Genomic DNA, 27,288 nt, shown 5'->3' on the forward strand with positions numbered 1-27,288 from the left:
TTCATTCGTCCGGTGCTTTTGACTACAGGCTACAGCCTGCCGTATTGCTTAGCCGTTTCTGTCTCAAATAGATAGAATTATAGTCAGTGTAAAGGGAGAAATTACACGACACAGGCTCCCATTGGCCCGTGAGTTCCAACCTCTCGGCCAACGGGAGATTGCCCCTGTGTTTCGATCGCGTTGCCACGTCTGCTCGTATCAAGCCTGGCTTCGTCCACTGAAAACGTTTTTATTTCGGGAACATTTTTCTGATTTTATTTGACTTGATTATGTTGTTCTTATTTGCTTGTTGTACTGTCCTGTTTTAATTATGATTGATTTTATTGTGTCACTGTACAGCACTTTGTAACATTGTTAAGAAAGGTGCTTTATAAATAAAATTTACTTACTTACTTACACAAGGCAGGTCGCTGGTTTCCGTGGCAAAACATGGCAACGACCCAGTGCGTCTCACAATGTTGTGATTTCTCTGCATGCATGCAATTAAAATGAATGACCACTAGGTGTCGTCAATGCATAGCGTCTGATCAATAGTTGAAATGTCAATTTTGATTGATTGATTGATTGAAATATTTATTAACAGTTTGCAGAATTACAGTAGGCCTACATTTCAAGCACAAACTCAATACAAAGACTGTTAACTGTGAGTGGACGACCCAATTAAGCCTTACACTTACAAATGCCGTACGGTAGGGGCTATAGCCCATGTTCAAAAATGATGAAAAATGAGGATAACATTTTTTTCAAAAATTCAAAAAACTATGGGCTATAACCCATGTTTTTTGAAATTTTGAATTTTCTTCAAATCCTCAAAAATGATGAAAAACGGCGTGCTATAGTATGCCGTACGGTAGGGGCTATAGCCCATGTTCAAAAATGATGAAAAATGAGGATAACATTTTTTTCAAAAATTAAAAAAACGATGGGCTATAACCCATGTTTTTTTTAATTTTTAATTTTCTTCAAATCCTCAAAAATGATGAAAAACGGCGTGCTATAGTATGCCGTACGGTAGGGGCTATAGCCCATGTTCAAAAATGATGAAAAATGAGGATAACATTTTTTTCAAAAATTCAAAAAACGATGGGCTATAACCCATGTTTTTTTTTATTTTGAATTTTCTTCAAATCCTCAAAAATGATGAAAAACGGCGTGCTATAGTATGCCGTACGGTAGGGGCTATAGCCCATGTTCAAAAATGATGAAAAATGAGGATAACATTTTTTTCAAAAATTCAAAAAACTATGGGCTATAACCCATGTTTTTTGAAATTTTGAATTTTCTTCAAATCCTCAAAAATGATGAAAAACGGCGTGCTATAGTATGCCGTACGGTAGGGGCTATAGCCCATGTTCAAAAATGATGAAAAATGAGGATAACATTTTTTTCAAAAATTCAAAAAACGATGGGCTATAACCCATGTTTTTTGAAATTTTTAATTTTCTTCAAATCCTCAAAAATGATGAAAAACGGCGTGCTATAGTATGCCGTACGGTAGGGGCTATAGCCCATGTTCAAAAATGATGAAAAATGAGGATAACATTTTTTTCAAAAATTCAAAAAACGATGGGCTATAACCCATGTTTTTTTTAATTTTGAATTTTCTTCAAATCCTCAAAAATGATGAAAAACGGCGTGCTATAGTATGCCGTACGGTAGGGGCTATAGCCCATGTTCAAAAATGATGAAAAATGAGGATAACATTTTTTTCAAAAAATCAAAAAACGATGGGCTATAACCCATGTTTTTTGAAATTTTGAATTTTCTTCAAATCCTCAAAAATGATGAAAAACGGCGTGCTATAGTATGCCGTACGGTAGGAGCTATAGCCCATGTTCAAAAATGATGAAAAATGAGGATAACATTTTTTTCAAAAATTCAAAAAACGATGGGCTATAACCCATGTTTTTTGAAATTTTGAATTTTCTTCAAATCCTCAAAAATGATGAAAAACGGCGTGCTATAGTATGCCGTACGGTAGGAGCTATAGCCCATGTTCAAAAATGATGAAAAATGAGGATAACATTTTTTTCAAAAATTCAAAAAACGATGGGCTATAACCCATGTTTTTTTTAATTTTGAATTTTCTTCAAATCCTCAAAAATGATGAAAAACGGCGTGCTATAGTATGCCGTACGGTAGGGGCTATAGCCCATGTTCAAAAATGATGAAAAATGAGGATAACATTTTTTTCAAAAAATCAAAAAACGATGGGCTATAACCCATGTTTTTTGAAATTTTGAATTTTCTTCAAATCCTCAAAAATGATGAAAAACGGCGTGCTATAGTATGCCGTACGGTAGGGGCTATAGCCCATGTTCAAAAATGATGAAAAATGAGGATAACATTTTTTTCAAAAATTCAAAAAACGATGGGCTATAACCCATGTTTTTTGAAATTTTGAATTTTCTTCAAATCCTCAAAAATGATGAAAAACGGCGTGCTATAGTATGCCGTACGGTAGGGGCTATAGCCCATGTTCAAAAATGATGAAAAATGAGGATAACATTTTTTTCAAAAATTCAAAAAACGATGGGCTATAACCCATGTTTTTTGAAATTTTGAATTTTCTTCAAATCCTCAAAAATGATGAAAAACGGCGTGCTATAGTATGCCGTACGGTAGGGGCTATAGCCCATGTTCAAAAATGATGAAAAATGAGGATAACATTTTTTTCAAAAATTCAAAAAATGATGGGCTATAACCCATGTTTTTTGAAATTTTGAATTTTCTTCAAATCCTCAAAAATGATGAAAAACGGCGTGCTAAAGTATGCCGTACGGTAGGAGCTATAGCCCATGTTCAAAAATGATGAAAAATGAGGATAACATTTTTTTCAAAAATTCAAAAAACGATGGGCTATAACCCATGTTTTTTGAAATTTTGAATTTTCTTCAAATCCTCAAAAATGATGAAAAACGGCGTGCTATAGTATGCCGTACGGTAGGGGCTATAGCCCATGTTCAAAAATGATGAAAAATGAGGATAACATTTTTTTCAAAAATTCAAAAAACGATGGGCTATAACCCATGTTTTTTGAAATTTTGAATTTTCTTCAAATCCTCAAAAATGATGAAAAACGGCGTGCTATAGTATGCCGTACGGTAGGGGCTATAGCCCATGTTCAAAAATGATGAAAAATGAGGATAACATTTTTTTCAAAAATTCAAAAAACGATGGGCTATAACCCATGTTTTTTGAAATTTTGAATTTTCTTCAAATCCTCAAAAATGATGAAAAACGGCGTGCTATAGTATGCCGTACGGTAGGGGCTATAGCCCATGTTCAAAAATGATGAAAAATGAGGATAACATTTTTTTCAAAAATTCAAAAAATGATGGGCTATAACCCATGTTTTTTGAAATTTTGAAATTTCTTCAAATCCTCAAAAATGATGAAAAACGGCGTGCTATAGTATGCCGTACGGTAGGGGCTATAGCCCATGTTCAAAAATGATGAAAAATGAGGATAACATTTTTTTCAAAAATTCAAAAAACGATGGGCTATAACCCATGTTTTTTGAAATTTTGAATTTTCTTCAAATCCTCAAAAATGATGAAAAACGGCGTGCTATAGTATGCCGTACGGTAGGGGCTATAGCCCATGTTCAAAAATGATGAAAAATGAGGATAACATTTTTTTCAAAAATTCAAAAAACGATGGGCTATAACCCATGTTTTTTGAAATTTTGAATTTTCTTCAAATCCTCAAAAATGATGAAAAACGGCGTGCTATAGTATGCCGTACGGTAGGGGCTATAGCCCATGTTCAAAAATGATGAAAAATGAGGATAACATTTTTTTCAAAAATTCAAAAAATGATGGGCTATAACCCATGTTTTTTGAAATTTTGAAATTTCTTCAAATCCTCAAAAATGATGAAAAACGGCGTGCTATAGTATGCCGTACGGTAGGGGCTATAGCCCATGTTCAAAAATGATGAAAAATGAGGATAACATTTTTTTCAAAAATTCAAAAAACGATGGGCTATAACCCATGTTTTTTGAAATTTTGAATTTTCTTCAAATCCTCAAAAATGATGAAAAACGGCGTGCTATAGTATGCCGTACGGTAGGGGCTATAGCCCATGTTCAAAAATGATGAAAAATGAGGATAACATTTTTTTCAAAAATTCAAAAAATGATGGGCTATAACCCATGTTTTTTGAAATTTTGAATTTTCTTCAAATCCTCAAAAATGATGAAAAACGGCGTGCTATAGTATGCCGTACGGTAGGAGCTATAGCCCATGTTCAAAAATGATGAAAAATGAGGATAACATTTTTTTCAAAAATTCAAAAAACGATGGGCTATAACCCATGTTTTTTGAAATTTTGAATTTTCTTCAAATCCTCAAAAATGATGAAAAACGGCGTGCTATAGTATGCCGTACGGTAGGGGCTATAGCCCATGTTCAAAAATGATGAAAAATGAGGATAACATTTTTTTCAAAAATTCAAAAAACGATGGGCTATAACCCATGTTTTTTGAAATTTTGAATTTTCTTCAAATCCTCAAAAATGATGAAAAACGGCGTGCTATAGTATGCCGTACGGTAGGGGCTATAGCCCATGTTCAAAAATGATGAAAAATGAGGATAACATTTTTTTCAAAAATTCAAAAAACGATGGGCTATAACCCATGTTTTTTGAAATTTTGAATTTTCTTCAAATCCTCAAAAATGATGAAAAACGGCGTGCTATAGTATGCCGTACGGTAGGGGCTATAGCCCATGTTCAAAAATGATGAAAAATGAGGATAACATTTTTTTCAAAAATTCAAAAAATGATGGGCTATAACCCATGTTTTTTGAAATTTTGAAATTTCTTCAAATCCTCAAAAATGATGAAAAACGGCGTGCTATAGTATGCCGTACGGTAGGGGCTATAGCCCATGTTCAAAAATGATGAAAAATGAGGATAACATTTTTTTCAAAAATTCAAAAAACGATGGGCTATAACCCATGTTTTTTGAAATTTTGAATTTTCTTCAAATCCTCAAAAATGATGAAAAACGGCGTGCTATAGTATGCCGTACGGTAGGGGCTATAGCCCATGTTCAAAAATGATGAAAAATGAGGATAACATTTTTTTCAAAAATTCAAAAAATGATGGGCTATAACCCATGTTTTTTGAAATTTTGAATTTTCTTCAAATCCTCAAAAATGATGAAAAACGGCGTGCTATAGTATGCCGTACGGTAGGAGCTATAGCCCATGTTCAAAAATGATGAAAAATGAGGATAACATTTTTTTCAAAAATTCAAAAAACGATGGGCTATAACCCATGTTTTTTGAAATTTTGAATTTTCTTCAAATCCTCAAAAATGATGAAAAACGGCGTGCTATAGTATGCCGTACGGTAGGGGCTATAGCCCATGTTCAAAAATGATGAAAAATGAGGATAACATTTTTTTCAAAAATTCAAAAAACCATGGGCTATAACCCATGTTTTTTGAAATTTTGAATTTTCTTCAAATCCTCAAAAATGATGAAAAACGGCGTGCTATAGTATGCCGTACGGTAGGGGCTATAGCCCATGTTCAAAAATGATGAAAAATTAGGATAACATTTTTTTCAAAAATTCAAAAAACGATGGGCTATAACCCATGTTTTTTGAAATTTTGAATTTTCTTCAAATCCTCAAAAATGATGAAAAACGGCGTGCTATAGTATGCCGTACGGTAGGGGCTATAGCCCATGTTCAAAAATGATGAAAAATGAGGATAACATTTTTTTCAAAAATTCAAAAAACGATGGGCTATAACCCATGTTTTTTGAAATTTTGAATTTTCTTCAAATCCTCAAAAATGATGAAAAATGGCGTGCTATAGTATGCCGTACGGTAGGGGCTATAGCCCATGTTCAAAAATGATGAAAAATGAGGATAACATTTTTTTCAAAAATTCAAAAAACGATGGGCTATAACCCATGTTTTTTGAAATTTTGAATTTTCTTCAAATCCTCAAAAATGATGAAAAACGGCGTGCTATAGTATGCCGTACGGTAGGGGCTATAGCCCATGTTCAAAAATGATGAAAAATGAGGATAACATTTTTTTCAAAAATTCAAAAAATGATGGGCTATAACCCATGTTTTTTGAAATTTTGAATTTTCTTCAAATCCTCAAAAATGATGAAAAACGGCGTGCTATAGTATGCCGTACGGTAGGAGCTATAGCCCATGTTCAAAAATGATGAAAAATGAGGATAACATTTTTTTCAAAAATTCAAAAAACGATGGGCTATAACCCATGTTTTTTGAAATTTTGAATTTTCTTCAAATCCTCAAAAATGATGAAAAACGGCGTGCTATAGTATGCCGTACGGTAGGGGCTATAGCCCATGTTCAAAAATGATGAAAAATGAGGATAACATTTTTTTCAAAAATTCAAAAAACGATGGGCTATAACCCATGTTTTTTGAAATTTTGAATTTTCTTCAAATCCTCAAAAATGATGAAAAACGGCGTGCTATAGTATGCCGTACGGTAGGGGCTATAGCCCATGTTCAAAAATGATGAAAAATGAGGATAACATTTTTTTCAAAAATTCAAAAAATGATGGGCTATAACCCATGTTTTTTGAAATTTTGAAATTTCTTCAAATCCTCAAAAATGATGAAAAACGGCGTGCTATAGTATGCCGTACGGTAGGGGCTATAGCCCATGTTCAAAAATGATGAAAAATGAGGATAACATTTTTTTCAAAAATTCAAAAAACGATGGGCTATAACCCATGTTTTTTGAAATTTTGAATTTTCTTCAAATCCTCAAAAATGATGAAAAACGGCGTGCTATAGTATGCCGTACGGTAGGAGCTATAGCCCATGTTCAAAAATGATGAAAAATGAGGATAACATTTTTTTCAAAAATTCAAAAAACGATGGGCTATAACCCATGTTTTTTGAAATTTTGAATTTTCTTCAAATCCTCAAAAATGATGAAAAACGGCGTGCTATAGTATGCCGTACGGTAGGGGCTATAGCCCATGTTCAAAAATGATGAAAAATGAGGATAACATTTTTTTCAAAAATTCAAAAAACCATGGGCTATAACCCATGTTTTTTGAAATTTTGAATTTTCTTCAAATCCTCAAAAATGATGAAAAACGGCGTGCTATAGTATGCCGTACGGTAGGGGCTATAGCCCATGTTCAAAAATGATGAAAAATGAGGATAACATTTTTTTCAAAAATTCAAAAAATGATGGGCTATAACCCATGTTTTTTGAAATTTTGAATTTTCTTCAAATCCTCAAAAATGATGAAAAACGGCGTGCTATAGTATGCCGTACGGTAGGAGCTATAGCCCATGTTCAAAAATGATGAAAAATGAGGATAACATTTTTTTCAAAAATTCAAAAAACGATGGGCTATAACCCATGTTTTTTGAAATTTTGAATTTTCTTCAAATCCTCAAAAATGATGAAAAACGGCGTGCTATAGTATGCCGTACGGTAGGGGCTATAGCCCATGTTCAAAAATGATGAAAAATGAGGATAACATTTTTTTCAAAAATTCAAAAAACGATGGGCTATAACCCATGTTTTTTGAAATTTTGAATTTTCTTCAAATCCTCAAAAATGATGAAAAACGGCGTGCTATAGTATGCCGTACGGTAGGGGCTATAGCCCATGTTCAAAAATGATGAAAAATGAGGATAACATTTTTTTCAAAAATTCAAAAAATGATGGGCTATAACCCATGTTTTTTGAAATTTTGAAATTTCTTCAAATCCTCAAAAATGATGAAAAACGGCGTGCTATAGTATGCCGTACGGTAGGGGCTATAGCCCATGTTCAAAAATGATGAAAAATGAGGATAACATTTTTTTCAAAAATTCAAAAAACGATGGGCTATAACCCATGTTTTTTGAAATTTTGAATTTTCTTCAAATCCTCAAAAATGATGAAAAACGGCGTGCTATAGTATGCCGTACGGTAGGAGCTATAGCCCATGTTCAAAAATGATGAAAAATGAGGATAACATTTTTTTCAAAAATTCAAAAAACGATGGGCTATAACCCATGTTTTTTGAAATTTTGAATTTTCTTCAAATCCTCAAAAATGATGAAAAACGGCGTGCTATAGTATGCCGTACGGTAGGGGCTATAGCCCATGTTCAAAAATGATGAAAAATGAGGATAACATTTTTTTCAAAAATTCAAAAAACCATGGGCTATAACCCATGTTTTTTGAAATTTTGAATTTTCTTCAAATCCTCAAAAATGATGAAAAACGGCGTGCTATAGTATGCCGTACGGTAGGGGCTATAGCCCATGTTCAAAAATGATGAAAAATGAGGATAACATTTTTTTCAAAAATTCAAATAACGATGGGCTATAACCCATGTTTTTTGAAATTTTGAATTTTCTTCAAATCCTCAAAAATGATGAAAAACGGCGTGCTATAGTATGCCGTACGGTAGGGGCTATAGCCCATGTTCAAAAATGATGAAAAATGAGGATAACATTTTTTTCAAAAATTCAAAAAACGATGGGCTATAACCCATGTTTTTTGAAATTTTGAATTTTCTTCAAATCCTCAAAAATGATGAAAAATGGCGTGCTATAGTATGCCGTACGGTAGGGGCTATAGCCCATGTTCAAAAATGATGAAAAATGAGGATAACATTTTTTTCAAAAATTCAAAAAACGATGGGCTATAACCCATGTTTTTTGAAATTTTGAATTTTCTTCAAATCCTCAAAAATGATGAAAAACGGCGTGCTATAGTATGCCGTACGGTAGGGGCTATAGCCCATGTTCAAAAATGATGAAAAATGAGGATAACATTTTTTTCAAAAATTCAAAAAATGATGGGCTATAACCCATGTTTTTTGAAATTTTGAATTTTCTTCAAATCCTCAAAAATGATGAAAAACGGCGTGCTATAGTATGCCGTACGGTAGGAGCTATAGCCCATGTTCAAAAATGATGAAAAATGAGGATAACATTTTTTTCAAAAATTCAAAAAAACGATGGGCTATAACCCATGTTTTTTGAAATTTTGAATTTTCTTCAAATCCTCAAAAATGATGAAAAACGGCGTGCTATAGTATGCCGTACGGTAGGGGCTATAGCCCATGTTCAAAAATGATGAAAAATGAGGATAACATTTTTTTTCAAAAATTCAAAAAACGATGGGCTATAACCCATGTTTTTGAAATTTTGAATTTTCTTCAAATCCTCAAAAATGATGAAAAACGGCGTGCTATAGTATGCCGTACGGTAGGGGCTATAGCCCATGTTCAAAAATGATGAAAAATGAGGATAACATTTTTTTCAAAAATTCAAAAAACGATGGGCTATAACCCATGTTTTTTGAAATTTTGAATTTTCTTCAAATCCTCAAAAATGATGAAAAACGGCGTGCTATAGTATGCCGTACGGTAGGGGCTATAGCCCATGTTCAAAAATGATGAAAAATGAGGATAACATTTTTTTCAAAAATTCAAAAAATGATGGGCTATAACCCATGTTTTTTTGAAATTTTGAATTTTCTTCAAATCCTCAAAAATGATGAAAAACGGCGTGCTATAGTATGCCGTACGGTAGGGGCTATAGCCCATGTTCAAAAATGATGAAAAATGAGGATAACATTTTTTTCAAAAATTCAAAAAACGATGGGCTATAACCCATGTTTTTTGAAATTTTGAATTTTCTTCAAATCCTCAAAAATGATGAAAAACGGCGTGCTATAGTATGCCGTACGGTAGGGGCTATAGCCCATGTTCAAAAATGATGAAAAATGAGGATAACATTTTTTTCAAAAATTCAAAAAACGATGGGCTATAACCCATGTTTTTTGAAATTTTGAATTTTCTTCAAATCCTCAAAAATTATGAAAAACGGCGTGCTATAGTATGCCGTACGGTAGGGGCTATAGCCCATGTTCAAAAATGATGAAAAATGAGGATAACATTTTTTTCAAAAATTCAAAAAACGATGGGCTATAACCCATGTTTTTTGAAATTTTGAATTTTCTTCAAATCCTCAAAAATGATGAAAAACGGCGTGCTATAGTATGCCGTACGGTAGGAGCTATAGCCCATGTTCAAAAATGATGAAAAATGAGGATAACATTTTTTTCAAAAATTCAAAAAACGATGGGCTATAACCCATGTTTTTTGAAATTTTGAATTTTCTTCAAATCCTCAAAAATGATGAAAAACGGCGTGCTATAGTATGCCGTACGGTAGGGGCTATAGCCCATGTTCAAAAATGATGAAAAATGAGGATAACATTTTTTTCAAAAATTCAAAAAACGATGGGCTATAACCCATGTTTTTTGAAATTTTGAATTTTCTTCAAATCCTCAAAAATGATGAAAAACGGATAGTATGCCGTACGGTAGGGGCTATAGCCCATGTTCAAAAATGATGAAAAATGAGGATAACATTTTTTTCAAAAATTCAAAAAACGATGGGCTATAACCCATGTTTTTTGAAATTTTGAATTTTCTTCAAATCTTCAAAAATGATGAAAAACGGCGTGCTATAGTATGCCGTACGGTAGGGGCTATATCCCATGTTCAAAAATGATGAAAAATGAGGATAACATTTTTTTCAAAAAATCAAAAAACGATGGGCTATAACCCATGTTTTTTGAAATTTTGAATTTTCTTCAAATCCTCAAAAATGATGAAAAAAGGCGTGCTATAGTATGCCGTACGGTAGGAGCTATAGCCCATGTTCAAAAATGATGAAAAATGAGGATAACATTTTTTTCAAAAATTCAAAAAACGATGGGCTATAACCCATGTTTTTTGAAATTTTGAATTTTCTTCAAATCCTCAAAAATGATTAAAAACGGCGTGCTATAGTATGCCGTACGGTAGGAGCTATAGCCCATGTTCAAAAATGATGAAAAATGAGGATAACATTTTTTTCAAAAATTCAAAAAACGATGGGCTATAACCCATGTTTTTTGAAATTTTGAATTTTCTTCAAATCCTCAAAAATGATGAAAAACGGCGTGCTATAGTATGCCGTACGGTAGGGGCTATAGCCCATGTTCAAAAATGATAAAAAATGAGGATAACATTTTTTTCAAAAATTCAAAAAACGATGGGCTATAACCCATGTTTTTTGAAATTTTGAATTTTCTTCAAATCCTCAAAAATGATGTAAAACGGCGTGCTATAGTATGCCGTACGGTAGGGGCTATAGCCCATGTTCAAAAATGATGAAAAATGAGGATAATTTTTTTTTCAAAAATTCAAAAAACGATGGGCTATAACCCATGTTTTTTGAAATTTTGAATTTTCTTCAAATCCTCAAAAATGATGAAAAACGGCGTGCTATAGTATGCCGTACGGTAGGGGCTATAGCCCATGTTCAAAAATGATGAAAAATGAGGATAACATTTTTTTCAAAAATTCAAAAAACGATGGGCTATAACCCATGTTTTTTGAAATTTTGAATTTTCTTCAAATCCTCAAAAATGATGAAAAACGGCGTGCTATAGTATGCCGTACGGTAGGGGCTATATCCCATGTTCAAAAATGATGAAAAATGAGGATAACATTTTTTTCAAAAAATCAAAAAACGATGGGCTATAACCCATGTTTTTTGAAATTTTGAATTTTCTTCAAATCCTCAAAAATGATGAAAAAAGGCGTGCTATAGTATGCCGTACGGTAGGAGCTATAGCCCATGTTCAAAAATGATGAAAAATGAGGATAACATTTTTTTCAAAAATTCAAAAAACGATGGGCTATAACCCATGTTTTTTGAAATTTTGAATTTTCTTCAAATCCTCAAAAATGATGAAAAACGGCGTGCTATAGTATGCCGTACGGTAGGGGCTATAGCCCATGTTCAAAAATGATGAAAAATGAGGATAATTTTTTTTTCAAAAATTCAAAAAACGATGGGCTATAACCCATGTTTTTTGAAATTTTGAATTTTCTTCAAATCCTCAAAAATGATGTAAAACGGCGTGCTATAGTATGCCGTACGGTAGGGGCTATAGCCCATGTTCAAAAATGATGAAAAATGAGGATAATTTTTTTTTCAAAAATTCAAAAAACGATGGGCTATAACCCATGTTTTTTGAAATTTTGAATTTTCTTCAAATCCTCAAAAATGATGAAAAACGGCGTGCTATAGTATGCCGTACGGTAGGGGCTATAGCCCATGTTCAAAAATGATGAAAAATGAGGATAACATTTTTTTCAAAAATTCAAAAAACGATGGGCTATAACCCATGTTTTTTGAAATTTTGAATTTTCTTCAAATCTTCAAAAATGATGAAAAACGGCGTGCTATAGTATGCCGTACGGTAGGGGCTATATCCCATGTTCAAAAATGATGAAAAATGAGGATAACATTTTTTTCAAAAAATCAAAAAACGATGGGCTATAACCCATGTTTTTTGAAATTTTGAATTTTCTTCAAATCCTCAAAAATGATGAAAAAAGGCGTGCTATAGTATGCCGTACGGTAGGAGCTATAGCCCATGTTCAAAAATGATGAAAAATGAGGATAACATTTTTTTCAAAAATTCAAAAAACGATGGGCTATAACCCATGTTTTTTGAAATTTTGAATTTTCTTCAAATCCTCAAAAATGATTAAAAACGGCGTGCTATAGTATGCCGTACGGTAGGAGCTATAGCCCATGTTCAAAAATGATGAAAAATGAGGATAACATTTTTTTCAAAAATTCAAAAAACGATGGGCTATAACCCATGTTTTTTGAAATTTTGAATTTTCTTCAAATCCTCAAAAATGATGAAAAACGGCGTGCTATAGTATGCCGTACGGTAGGGGCTATAGCCCATGTTCAAAAATGATAAAAAATGAGGATAACATTTTTTTCAAAAATTCAAAAAACGATGGGCTATAACCCATGTTTTTTGAAATTTTGAATTTTCTTCAAATCCTCAAAAATGATGTAAAACGGCGTGCTATAGTATGCCGTACGGTAGGGGCTATAGCCCATGTTCGAAAATGATGAAAAATGAGGATAATTTTTTTTTCAAAAATTCAAAAAACGATGGGCTATAACCCATGTTTTTTGAAATTTTGAATTTTCTTCAAATCCTCAAAAATGATGAAAAACGGCGTGCTATAGTATGCCGTACGGTAGGGGCTATAGCCCATGTTCAAAAATGATGAAAAATGAGGATAACATTTTTTTCAAAAATTCAAAAAACGATGGGCTATAACCCATGTTTTTTGAAATTTTGAATTTTCTTCAAATCCTCAAAAATGATGAAAAACGGCGTGCTATAGTATGCCGTACGGTAGGGGCTATATCCCATGTTCAAAAATGATGAAAAATGAGGATAACATTTTTTTCAAAAAATCAAAAAACGATGGGCTATAACCCATGTTTTTTGAAATTTTGAATTTTCTTCAAATCCTCAAAAATGATGAAAAAAGGCGTGCTATAGTATGCCGTACGGTAGGAGCTATAGCCCATGTTCAAAAATGATGAAAAATGAGGATAACATTTTTTTCAAAAATTCAAAAAACGATGGGCTATAACCCATGTTTTTGGAAATTTTGAATTTTCTTCAAATCCTCAAAAATGATTAAAAACGGCGTGCTATAGTATGCCGTACGGTAGGAGCTATAGCCCATGTTCAAAAATGATGAAAAATGAGGATAACATTTTTTTCAAAAATTCAAAAAACGATGGGCTATAACCCATGTTTTTTGAAATTTTGAATTTTCTTCAAATCCTCAAAAATGATGAAAAACGGCGTGCTATAGTATGCCGTACGGTAGGGGCTATAGCCCATGTTCAAAAATGATAAAAAATGAGGATAACATTTTTTTCAAAAAATCAAAAAACGATGGGCTATAACCCATGTTTTTTGAAATTTTGAATTTTCTTCAAATCCTCAAAAATGATGAAAAAAGGCGTGCTATAGTATGCCGTACGGTAGGAGCTATAGCCCATGTTCAAAAATGATGAAAAATGAGGATAACATTTTTTTCAAAAATTCAAAAAACGATGGGCTATAACCCATGTTTTTTGAAATTTTGAATTTTCTTCAAATCCTCAAAAATGATGAAAAACGGCGTGCTATAGTATGCCGTACGGTAGGGGCTATAGCCCATGTTCAAAAATGATGAAAAATGAGGATAACATTTTTTTCAAAAATTCAAAAAACGATGGGCTATAACCCATGTTTTTTGAAATTTTGAATTTTCTTCAAATCCTCAAAAATGATGAAAAACGGCGTGCTATAGTATGCCGTACGGTAGGGGCTATAGCCCATGTTCAAAAATGATGAAAAATGAGGATAATTTTTTTTTCAAAAATTCAAAAAACGATGGGCTATAACCCATGTTTTTTGAAATTTTGAATTTTCTTCAAATCCTCAAAAATGATGAAAAACGGCGTGCTATAGTATGCCGTACGGTAGGGGCTATAGCCCATGTTCAAAAATGATGAAAAATGAGGATAACATTTTTTTCAAAAATTCAAAAAATGATGGGCTATAACCCATGTTTTTTGAAATTTTGAATTTTCTTCAAATCCTCAAAAATGATGAAAAACGGCGTGCTATAGTATGCCGTACGGTAGGGGCTATAGCCCATGTTCAAAAATGATGAAAAATGAGGACAACATTTTTTTCAAAAATTCAAAAAACCATGGGCTATAACCCATGTTTTTTGAAATTTTGAATTTTCTTCAAATCCTCAAAAATGATGAAAAACGGCGTGCTATAGTATGCCGTACGGTAGGGGCTATAGCCCATGTTCAAAAATGATGAAAAATGAGGATAACATTTTTTTCAAAAATTCAAAAAACGATGGGCTATAACCCATGTTTTTTGAAATTTTGAATTTTCTTCAAATCCTCAAAAATGATGAAAAACGGCGTGCTATAGTATGCCGTACGGTAGGGGCTATAGCCCATGTTCAAAAATGATGAAAAATGAGGATAACATTTTTTTCAAAAATTCAAAAAACGATGGGCTATAACCCATGTTTTTTGAAATTTTGAATTTTCTTCAAATCCTCAAAAATGATGAAAAACGGCGTGCTATAGTATGCCGTACGGTAGGGGCTATATCCCATGTTCAAAAATGATGAAAAATGAAGATAACATTTTTTTCAAAAAATCAAAAAACGATGGGCTATAACCCATGTTTTTTGAAATTTTGAATTTTCTTCAAATCCTCAAAAATGATGAAAAACGGCGTGCTATAGTATGCCGTACGGTAGGAGCTATAGCCCATGTTCAAAAATGATGAAAAATGAGGATAACATTTTTTTCAAAAATTCTAAAAACGATGGGCTATAACCCATGTTTTTTGAAATTTTGAAATTTCTTCAAATCCTCAAAAATGATGTAAAACGGCGTGCTATAGTATGCCGTACGGTAGGGGCTATAGCCCATGTTCAAAAATGATGAAAAATGAGGATAATTTTTTTTTCAAAAATTCAAAAAACGATGGGCTATAACCAATGTTTTTTGAAATTTTGAATTTTCTTCAAATCCTCAAAAATGATGAAAAACGGCGTGCTATAGTATGCCGTACGGTAGGGGCTATAGCCCATGTTCAAAAATGATGAAAAATGAGGATAACATTTTTTTCAAAAATTCAAAAAACGATGGGCTATAACCCATGTTTTTTGAAATTTTGAATTTTCTTCAAATCCTCAAAAATGATGAAAAACGGCGTGCTATAGTATGCCGTACGGTAGGGGCTATATCCCATGTTCAAAAATGATGAAAAATGAGGATAACATTTTTTTCAAAAAATCAAAAAACGATGGGCTATAACCCATGTTTTTTGAAATTTTGAATTTTCTTCAAATCCTCAAAAATGATGAAAAACGGCGTGCTATAGTATGCCGTACGGTAGGAGCTATAGCCCATGTTCAAAAATGATGAAAAATGAGGATAACATTTTTTTCAAAAATTCAAAAAACGATGGGCTATAACCCATGTTTTTTGAAATTTTGAATTTTCTTCAAATCCTCAAAAATGATGAAAAACGGCGTGCTATAGTATGCCGTACGGTAGGGGCTATAGCCCATGTTAAAAAATGATGAAAAATGAGGATAACATTTTTTTCAAAAATTCAAAAAACGATGGGCTATAACCCATGTTTTTTAAAATTTTGAATTTTCTTCAAATCCTCAAAAATGATGAAAAACGGCGTGCTATAGTATGCCGTACGGTAGGGGCTATAGCCCATGTTAAAAAATGATGAAAAATGAGGATAACATTTTTTTCAAAAATTCAAAAAACGATGGGCTATAACCCATGTTTTTTGAAATTTTGAATTTTCTTCAAATCCTCAAAAATGATGAAAAACGGCGTGCTATAGTATGCCGTACGGTAGGGGCTATAGCCCATGTTCAAAAATGATGAAAAATGAGGATAACATTTTTTTCAAAAATTCAAAAAACGATGGGCTATAACCCATGTTTTTTGAAATTTTGAATTTTCTTCAAATCCTCAAAAATGATGAAAAACGGCGTGCTATAGTATGCCGTACAGTAGGGGCTATAGCCCATGTTCAAAAATGATGAAAAATGAGGATAACATTTTTTCAAAAATTCAAAAAACGATGGGCTATATAACCCATGTTTTTTGAAATTTTGAATTTTCTTCAAATCCTCAAAATTGATGAAAAACGGCGTGCTATATAGTATGCTGTACGGTAGGGGCTATAGCCCATGTTCAAAAATGATGAAAAATGAGGATAACATTTTTTTCAAAAATTCAAAAAACGATGGGCTATAACCCATGTTTTTTGAAATTTTGAATTTTCTTCAAATCCTCAAAAATGATGAAAAACGGCGTGCTATAGTATGGCATGAATTGAACAAAGGGCATTGTTCAATTCATCAAAACATTTAGAGACAAACAAATAGACACTTATATGTAGTTAAAGCAACAGAGTTAAGCAACAGAAACAAACAACAATGGATTCTACAGTGTAAAGACACCAATTTAATTATAAATGTCAATAAAGTTGAATATCTAATAATATCAATTTAAAATGTATTATCCAATACAAATTTCCTTACCATTTTTAATGTTTTAGTTTTGTATTGCTATTTTTATTTGCTAATTGTAGATTGACCTACTTTTTGTTTCTGGTGCTTTTGCTGCTTGTTATTTTTTGTTTTATTTTCATGTGAAGTACTTTGAGTTGCATTTTATGTATGACATGTGCTATATAAATAAAGTTTAATATGTGAAGTACTTTAGTTGTCAAGGATGCAGACAGAGTTGAACCCAGGAGCAAAGTCACAACAAACTAGAGTATAATAATAAAGTATTTAATAAAGAATTACGAGATATCTTACACAGGGGAATGCAGGTAGGAATCAGGCATGAATCAGAATGACATCAAAGTCAACACATGAACAGGCAGGACATCTGTGACACAGGTTATGAACTGACAATGAGTGTTTGTACTGAGTCCAGTTTTATAGTGAGCAGGTTGATTGGAGAAGTGTTCACTGCTGGGCTGATTAGGTAGACAGGTGTGTAAATGGAACTGGGTGTGCTGGAATGGGATATGGGAGGCCAGTGTGGAGACTGAGGGAGAGACAGAATGGGACAGAGTTGCATTTTATGTATGAAATGTGCTATATAAATAAAGTTTACACCACTGACTGTCCCTCCATATAAAATAAAGGCGAAAGTCACAAAAGAAAATTGATCAGTTACAATTCCAGACTATGAAGAATCATTTAATAAAGGAATACTTCCAGATTCAGTTAAAGATTAGCTACAATAATTGGAAATTGCGGAAATGGTAATTGCTCTTCACTTATAGCTATCTATTTTCAGGTAGATTGTTTTATTTTACTCAGTCAGCCATATCACTACTCATTTTTTTTCATGAAAAAGGTCATAGCTGGGTAATCTATTTTCAGGCAAATTGTGTTTATTGTATTTTATTTTACTCAGCCATAACAATTTATTTTCTGTTAACCAACTTGCTGGCTGGCTGGCAGGCAGACAGCTACTCATAGACAGGCAGACAGACAGACAGCTACTCATGGAGAATTGGACAGGCAGGCAGTCAGACAGCTACTCATAGACAGGCAGACAGACAGACAGCTGTGTGTGTGTGTGTGTGTGTGTGTGTGTGTGTGTGTGTGTGTGTGTGTGTGTGCGTGTGTGCGCATAATTGATAGTTTGAATTTAACATTTTATGCAAACTGGACATGTGTGTAATCATCATAATTTTGCCTGGCAAAGAGATACAGTACAGATCAATTGAAAGTGTCACAGTAACGCCTTCATTCACTGACTTCAATGTAACCACATGGTTCCTGAATAGGACACTGGTGCACATTAAAGAGCGTTTAACATGCACCTACTGTAGGATATACACTAAAACGTAAACGCACAACAGAGCCAAGTTGTTTAACAAGGACCATTTATTCACACATGAATGGGACTTCAAAACAAGCTTTAAGAAAGGTGGGGTGTGGTAAACGGTTCATTTCCTCTTTTTTTTTTTTTTTTTTTCTTTTTTTTTTTTACATAACCCAAAAATAAATCATACAGACGACTTCAATTCCCGTCTGAATAACAAAGAAAGTGGAGTCAGTGTCAGTCTGGCTGTCAGGGTCAGTGTTCCGCACAGAAAACGCAGCACAGACAACTGTGTAGGAATTGAACCTGTGATATGCTCCATTTAAACAAGTGACACATCTCAAAACTTTGATTCTGTAACTTCTGTACAGAAAAACTGTCCATACTCCATTTCTCTCTCCTTTTCTCTCTCTCTCTCTCTCTCTCTCTCTCTCTCTCTCTCTCTCTCTCTCTCTCTCTCTCTCTCTCGTGAATAGGTCAGTGTTAGCTATGATGAGCTTGTTCCAGTGCTGTGTTCACTATATATTCTTTTAACTGAACAAACGTAACCAGACTACATACAATAGCACAAGTAAAAAGGTTTCCTCTGTACAAAATCCATCTTTAAAAATATACACAGACATACATACAGTGGCACACTTTGCTTTAGCTATGAACAACAAAGTCAAATGGATGGTAAAAAAAAGGGGAAAAAAGACAGACAATCATACACGCTTGCCGGCACAAACATGCACACACAAACACACTCGTTCTTGCAAAAAAAAAAGAAAGAAAAAAAAGAAACCAAACCAAAAACAAAACAAAACAGATCAAATGTAACAAAAGAACCCAGACCAATGGTCAGCATAATAATTAATGATAAAGAATCAAATGAGTGGGGCTCAGCTCAGTGCAAGCGTTATGGCTTGGAGGCGCTGGGGTGCAGGACATGTTGACAAGAGGCAGTACACAATAGAAAAAGAAAACGGTGCAACATTTTCTTTACATTTCCCATCCGAACCAAATCATCACATAAGCACGCACGCACACACACACGCACACGCACGCACACGCACACACACACACACACACACACACACACACACACACACACACACACACACACACACACACACACACACACACACACACACACACACACACAATTACGCACCACTCGTGCACTGAGAATCTATTAAGTGCTGAAGAACCCCCCCTCCCCCCGCTGGGTCTTACTGTATATAGTCTCTTAAAGCTGACAGCCCTGGTGTTTGTTATGCCAGAGCTGGTCCGTCAACAAAAGCTGTCCCCCTTCTGTGCTTTAAAAAGAAAATGAAAAAGAAAAAAAAAATCCCTGACCCCGACTGGGTTCATTCTCAGAGAGGGGACATTTAATGTAGAATAGTTGTAAGAGTGTTTTCTTTTGCTCGCACACACACACACACGTGCGTGTGTGTGTGTGTGTGTGTGTGTGTGTGTGTGTGTGTGTGTGTGTGTGTGTGGTGCATGCGCACGTGTGTGCAGGTGTGTGGAGAAGGAGAATAAAAATAATTTGCATTGTGCAGTGTCCCAGGTTCCAGGATTGTGATTCCATTCTCTGCTCTACGGTTTTCACCAAGTGGACACGACGACCGGCATCTCCACAGAGATGGAAGAATATGCATGGAAATGTACTGTTGTGTTTCTCTGTGTGCGTGCGCAAGCGTGTGTGCGTGTGTGTGTGTGTGTGCGCGTGTGTGTGTGTGTGTGTGTGTGTGTGTGTGTGCGCGTGCGTGCGTGTGTGTGTATGTGTTTGCAGTTGAGAAACGTAACTGTGTGTGTAAGCACAGTGACAGTGGCGTTAAGGTCACACGCACGGCACAAGCTTGCTCGTCAACAACGTGAGTCTTTGTGTGTGCTGGGGGAGGGAGAGAGGAGTGTAGCGTCTTAGTCCATTGGAGCGTGAAGTAGCACGTCTTCCCCAATCTATCGCCACTCCTCACCTCGCGCCGTTCTCATTGTTGTTTTGGTCCAGAAAGCCCCACAGGTCCGCCCCCCCCCCTCCTTCATAGTTAAAAAGTGTACAAAGGGCGGGTACGTGTGTATCGTGTTATACTCTTCTTAAGACTTTTAAAATCGTTCCTTTTTCTTTGTGTTGCACACATTTTGTGCTCAGAGTCATTTTCTCCCTGGGGGGTGGGGGGGGGGGGGTGTGGCGGTGGGTGGGGTGGAGGGGGGGAGGGGGGGGTGGTGGTGGTGGGGAGCAGCGCTTATACGTCACACGAAGGAAGAGAACCCCGTGACGGGGGTGCGCGACCCCGGAGGGTTGGTGAGGTTGGCGGCGCTGCTGACGTTGGCCGTGCTGACGGCGTGTGCGTTGACGTGCGCCGCCGGCTGGCCCGTGGGCGTGTAGGCGCCGCCGGCGCTGTGCTGCGTCACCACCGTCTGGTAGTAGGGCTCGCCGTCGCCTCCTCCTCCCACGCCGTCTCCGCCGATGCCGCCAATGCCGCACTCCTCGTAGCCGAAGGGCGCGGCCAGGCCCTTCAGGCCCTTGGGCTGGCGCTTCCACGAGTTGTAGTAGGTGGGGTCGCTCATGTAGTGGTTGACGAACGAGTGCTTGGGCTGCTCGTCCTCGTAGTCGCTGTCCGTTAACTGGAGAGAGAGAGACACAGAGACACACACACACACACACACACACACACACACACACACACACAAAGCACACACACACACACACACACATGGCACGAGACACAAACAAACGTGCTGAGTTTAGGCGGATACATTCTCATTCACCAGAAAAGCAATGATGAATCGTTGACTAAAACTACGAGAATGTTTGTCGAAAACTAAACTAAAGAAAAACCAAAGGAAAAATAGAAAGCTATGATGACTAAAATGAAGACTAAACATAATTGACAAATTCCGTCAATAAACATAAACTAGACTAAAATGTTATGAGGGACTATAGGGGAGAAGAGATCCAGTAGAATGAATTGGGAAAAGTGACTAAGTCATCTGTATGTTTGCTGTTTGGTTGCGCTCAGGTGTTGCTCTCTTAAAATAGGAGTTCTATGCGTTGTGAGCTTGTAGATCTGCTATTTTTAGGCGCAACCAAGGCGACAAAATCAACTGTGTCGACTAAAACCTTGTGAAATTTAGTCAACTAAAACTAGACCAAAACTAAAACTTTTAAGATGACTAAAATGACTAAAACTTAATAACATTTTATTCAAAAAATCTACATTAGGCAGTACATGATGATATCCTATAATAAATGTGTGAAATCTCTGATTGTGTCTGTTACTAGTTACTATATACTAATGTAGGGGGTGTATACGCACCCGTACTGATTCATGGTCACACCTATTCTAAAGTTACTCAATACATAATGTAGCTACAGAACACCTGTCCTTAGGTAAAAAATGTAGTTGTAGATTGAGAGCTTCCAGACTCTTCCAGAGCTTTGTCATTGAAAAGCGTCACTTAACAGAAATAACAGCCTTTCGGATGAAAGTCACGTAGTGACGGCTGATTTTATTGAGCGATGCCGGTCATGCTACAAAGTTGTTTTATTAGGCTTTAGTATTCTAAAAAGATGTAATGGAGAAAGAGATAGCAAGGAAGACAAAAGAAATGGAATGCATAGAGGGAGAGAAAGGCAAGAGCAGAAGAGATACTGTAAAACAGGGCTCTTCGTCGAAAGAGAGACGAAGCAGTGTTGCAGAATAAACATAGATAGCTTCAGAGACTTGTGTAATATGTACTTCCAGACAGTTATCCACTTAAACCCTCAATACTGTACTTGGACTGCTCTGTTTTCCCCTACACCAAACCTCTTTGCCGAAAATAGCCGATTTACAAGCTCACAGCTGTATAGGCTATTTTTGGCTAATGTTCCCTCAGAATAGGGATACTATAGGGTTCAATTGGTTGATGGAAAGTTATGTGACAGCCCCACAGTAATAACTAACTCTGAGGAACCCTCAGAGAGAGAGAGAGAGAGAGAGAGAGAGAGAGAGAGAGAGAGAGAGAGAGAGAGAGAGAGCTGGGTACCTCAGACTCAGACACCTCTGTGGGTTTCTCAGTGAGCGTGGTGCTCTCGGTGAGAACGGCTCCATTGTAGCTGTTACAGATGTCTTCATCAGAGTAGTGGAGACCACCAGGACTGGGTCTGGGGGGAGACCTGGGCACGCACACACGCACACAGTCAGTGGTGGAAAAAATACTCACATTCTGTATATCCATCTATAAATGCACCAAGTATCTGTGTGTACATATGTACGTACGTGTGTACAGTACATCTCACGTACTTGACTTTACACCACTGTGCATATTATACAGTATTGCGTATCTTGCATACATGCGTGGTGTTTGTGAAAAAGGTCAAATCACTTTTTCTTAGATTTTAACAAAATATTTGGTGTCCTTTGTGATAGGGAGCAATGATATAGTACAATTATCTCATAGGTTTCTGGTTTAAAAGCTTTCTGCTGTTTCTGCAGCTATTTCTGTGTGTTTCCAGGTTTCTGGGTGAAATGAAATATTTGGCGTCCACATTCATTATACCAGTAAGACGCCCAATAGGGCGAGGTCGCGCTGAAACTACAGGTCTGGGAACCCCTTTTATTAATTGACGTTTTCGCCACGGGTAGGCCGAAAAATGTGTGCTAATTAGTAATGCCATGCAGGTGGGGCCTCGGGCCAGCCCAGTTAGGGCCCAGGTAGGGCCTTAATCTCCGGGCCTGTGGAGAACTCTAGTTTTCGCCAGCTGCCGGGCGCAGCTGCGCTAATAACTTTGGGGAAACAAACATGTCTCTACTAAAAGCAACGTGCATGTGCGAGCGCGCGCGTGTGTGTGTGTGTGTGTGTGTGTGTGTGTGTGTGTGTGTGTTCACGCGGTGACTGTAACACAACGCACACCACACACACACAACGGACTCCAAACACACATCTCTCCCAGGACCCAGAACACTGGGAGCTGTTCCACCGCAGCAGCAGCAACACTCGCCCGCTTCAAGCCGTTTCTCCTGGTTTTCTGAACAGTACACTCACACACTTCTCTCGCTCGTCTAGCAGTTTTTCAAGTAAAGTTCAGTGTTTTACAAGTAGTTTCTTCAACTGTAGTGTTTTATAGTATGGAACCTCAACGGGAGGTTGTGCTCCTCCAGCCTCCAGGAGCTTTGGAGTGTCGAACGGATCGATACAGCATTCATAGCCGAACAGGGCGAGCCAGGCATGGGAGGAGAAAGGTAGACCCTGGATTCTAATCTCTGACGGCCTGTTTGTGAACCACTTATAGGTTTTAGGGGGTAAACAGGGCTGGACTGGGACAAAAATTCATCCCGGTAATTTTCGCGTGAATTTGGCCCAGACCGGCCCACCACAACCAGCGCGCAGATACCGTAGCAGAAGCTCTACCGCCCGCTCCGTCGAGGCACACATAAACAAACAAGCCCTAATACCACCACTTTTACAGAACAACATAAATGATACAAACCAACAGACGACTACACAACCCCTTGTAGAGGGTTTATTTGTCACTCACTGATACAGGTACAGTGACATTATCATGATGGCACTGGCAGAATGGCCTGCCGCCTATTGGCCTGCCTGCCTGTCCAAAAGAATCATGGCGTCCCCCATACGGTCGCGGCCCACCGGGAATATGCCCGGTATGACCTGTGGCCAGTCCAGCCCTGGGGGTAAATATGCCATGATGTTGCGGAATCTGTATTACTTTTATACCTGCAAAAACTAGTTTAAAATCTTGTTTTCAGATAGTCGCATTTTGGAGGCGAACAGCATTTTGGAGGCGTGGATTCAGAAATGAATGATATGCGAGCTCGACTCCGCCCCCTCCCTCCCCGCGTACAAAAAGGGATATAACCACATTTTAATTTCTCAATTCTATATAAAATAAATTAACTTTGTGTAAAGTTTATAGTGGTATATACCTGGTTCCGTTCTTTTTGAGGAAGTTGTTCTTGCTGCTCAGTGATCTGCTGTTGAGCTCCAGAGCGGTGAACCCTCCGTTGTCCAGAGTCACAGCCTCCTCCACTGTGGACACATGTTTACCTGGAGAAGTCCAGGTAAACAATACTTTAAGCTATAATCAGAGTCACAGCCTCCTCCACTGTGGACACATGTTTACCTGGAGAAGTCCAGGTAAACAATACTTTAAGCTATAATCAAAAGACTTAAGAATGAAACATTATAACTTTGAGCTGAGATCAGATTTTAAAAATGTCTTCTACTGTACATCCTGACAGTTTTCTGAAAAAGCCATGTTTCCATGTCAGTCATTCTTCGATTTTTCAAAAATAGCAGATCTACAAGCTCGTAGCGCGCCACTCGGTGGCGCGCTACGAGCTTGTAGATCTGCTATTTTTAGCAAAATGGGTTAAGCACTCTATCTGGTAGTGTATGTTAATACAATATAATAGTACGTGTCACATTTTGGCTAATCCTCAAAATTAAGGTCACGATTCAATTATATTTTATATTTTTAAAACCTCCTTCTTGGCCAGACTAATATCACTGCAAGATATTGACGTCTAATAGTTTCATCACACTGGAAGATTAGTCTGTTTTCCAAGCTACTTCATTGCAGCACTCATTAGGCTATTGAGTCTCGATTTGTAAAATAACTTGTTTCTCAATAAGTCACTTATTACAGTCTGCAAGACTAACTGTTCAGGAGAGGAGAAAAACTGATTTTCTTTTATTTAAAATTTTTATCCAAAATGAGTTAATAGCACAGGCAGACTCTTATCAGAGTCTTATCAGAGTCTGCCTGTCTGAGCTGAAATCAACAAATAAATATTCAAGCCTGTTTTCTCAACTCGCTGTTTTCTGCAAAACATGAATTAGCCTATACTCTATAAGCCATATCTCCAAATCAACATCTGAAATCTGAAATCAACAAATACATATTCAAGCCTGTTTTCTCAACTCGCTGTTTTCTGCGAAACATGAATTATTAGCCTACTCGATAAGCCATATCTCCAAAACTGGTGGGTCGAACTGAGCAACCAATATGTCAATTTGAAGCTATGAAAGCTATGAAAAAAAAAAAACCATCATGAGAAAATCATTAAAGGTTAAAACCAGTTGGACTGCTCAGTGCTGCTCACTGGATCTGGTCATGGATTGTGTTTATACAGTATAATCCATTCCATTCACTGGGCAGCAACCTTGGCATGATTTGAATTTGTGGCTGCAAAGTTATTGCTTTTTTTGGTTTTATTTTGCATGAAAATAAGAACATTTTCACATCTCCATATTGGTTTTACATTATTAGCTCCGCTATGCTGGCAGGGCTCAAAGGATGTGGGTTCATTCATCCGTCCGTCCATCTGTCTACCACCAAATTACATTTCTCAGAGACTGGTGCAAACTGAGAGCTGGTTTCACCTCTTCACAAATGACGGTTTCTTTTAAATCATGGTATAATTCATTTTGAATCAATGTAATGACTTTGCTTTTGTTTACATTATGTGTTAATCCTTCAGTGAATGTGGTACATGTACAGTGTATATTGTATGTAACACATGTTTACATACAGTATGCATACAACGCCTCATCATTCTGCCATTAATATTGATATTTCCCTTTACTTTTATGCCCACTAACGAGACAATTCTTAGGATGACATTGTCCGTCACTTCAGACCATATAGGGTTTGGTTGAAGCTAGCAAGGATATATTTTTACACCAATGTCACACATTTTTGGCAAAACGCAGGCTCTTATCTCCCTTTCTATCCTAAACACTCGCACGCACGCACGCTCGCACGCACGCAGTCAACCTCTGTCTCTGCCTCATCCCACCATCTTTCTCTTTCCTTCCTTTCCTCTCTTTCTCCGCCTAATTGCTCCTCTGCCCAGGGGTTTCCGCGGCAATTCAAGATTAAAGACTCTGTCCTGCCGTGACCTCCGTTTGGCAGCAAAGGATCTGTGCTGTTGACTTCGCGAGTGCAGTCACGTGCACACACACACGCACACCTGAACCCAACACAGATCAGGGGGGAAGAACAGCGTATGTAAAACACTGCAGCATAGGGTGGCTTAAGGGGCTGCAGTTATAACTGAATACGTAGAGAGAGAGGCTGCCTGGGAGGCAGAAGGCCCCGCGTGTTCGATTCCCAGGGCCCCTGCAATATATGTCTGAGGTGTCCATTAACCCTTTACTGCTCCCCCGCCGCCGCGTGCCCCCAAGTCTGACCAAAGTGACCATAATTATGTAAATGGACGGCGATCAGCTATGGGTGAAGCTGAAACAGAATTTCCCCCATTGGGGATCAAACTGGGTCTAATTATGATTCTATTTGTTTACACGGCTTGGTTGAATCAATGCGTGATTCTGATTGGTCAATCACTGCTTTCAGCGGTGTGTTATTTCCGGATAATGACCGCCTGAGCTCAATAACAGACGGCTGTCTAATCAAAGGCTCAGAGCACCTGGCTGCGCTGCTTGATTTTGCTCTGTATCCAACATGGCAGCCATGCAAACACAACACGCACAATGTTATTATTATTCACAGCTAAACATTGCTCTATTTGTACTCTACTCTATATGTACTCTATTTGTACTCTACTCTCTATGTATTCTATTTGACACTTGGCACAAAGTAATGGAATATATTTTCATTACCAAAATCAATGAAATACTTCGTTTCGACGTTACTTTTGGGTCAATGTATGAATTTAAGTAGCCACGTAATAAGCAAGATGATTTACGATGTCATTGTTTAGCCCATTTTGGGGCGGGACCCCTTTTTGGTGTTAGCATTATGTTATGCTTTAGCTATTGAAACATAGCAGATCTACGAGCTTGTCGAAGAACGACTGACATAGAAACACATGCTTTTTCAGAAAACTGTCAGGATGTATAGAAGACGTCTTTAGAATCTGATCTCAGGTCAGAATGGGTTGAAAATACACCCCCTCAGGGTGATCAAATCTCTCCGCTTCACGGCGGGGTTTAATCACACCCTGTCAGGGTTTATTTCTCAACGATGACCAT

The 27,288-nt window shown here is 36.7% G+C and overlaps 1 protein-coding gene across 1 annotated transcript in view; it reads right to left on the bottom strand.

Moving 5' to 3' along the window:
- Positions 1 to 20,492: 20,492 nt before the first annotated feature.
- The window catches only part of LOC308330057 (protein sidekick-1-like), a 41,389-nt gene continuing 34,593 nt past the window's right edge, over positions 20,493 to 27,288 (bottom strand). Inside the window, exons 17-19 of the mRNA XM_080784701.1 lie at positions 24,219 to 24,339; positions 22,318 to 22,447; positions 20,493 to 20,913 (exon numbers count right to left, since the gene is read on the bottom strand). Coding sequence (XP_080640827.1) covers positions 20,539 to 20,913; positions 22,318 to 22,447; positions 24,219 to 24,339 — 626 coding nt within the window. The 3' untranslated portion in view covers positions 20,493 to 20,538. The remainder of the gene's footprint in view (positions 20,914 to 22,317; positions 22,448 to 24,218; positions 24,340 to 27,288) is intronic.

This window comes from Protomyctophum bolini, assembly GCF_963924005.1.
Source record: "Protomyctophum bolini genome assembly, chromosome: 15".
NCBI classification, from domain to species: domain Eukaryota; kingdom Metazoa; phylum Chordata; class Actinopteri; order Myctophiformes; family Myctophidae; genus Protomyctophum; species Protomyctophum bolini.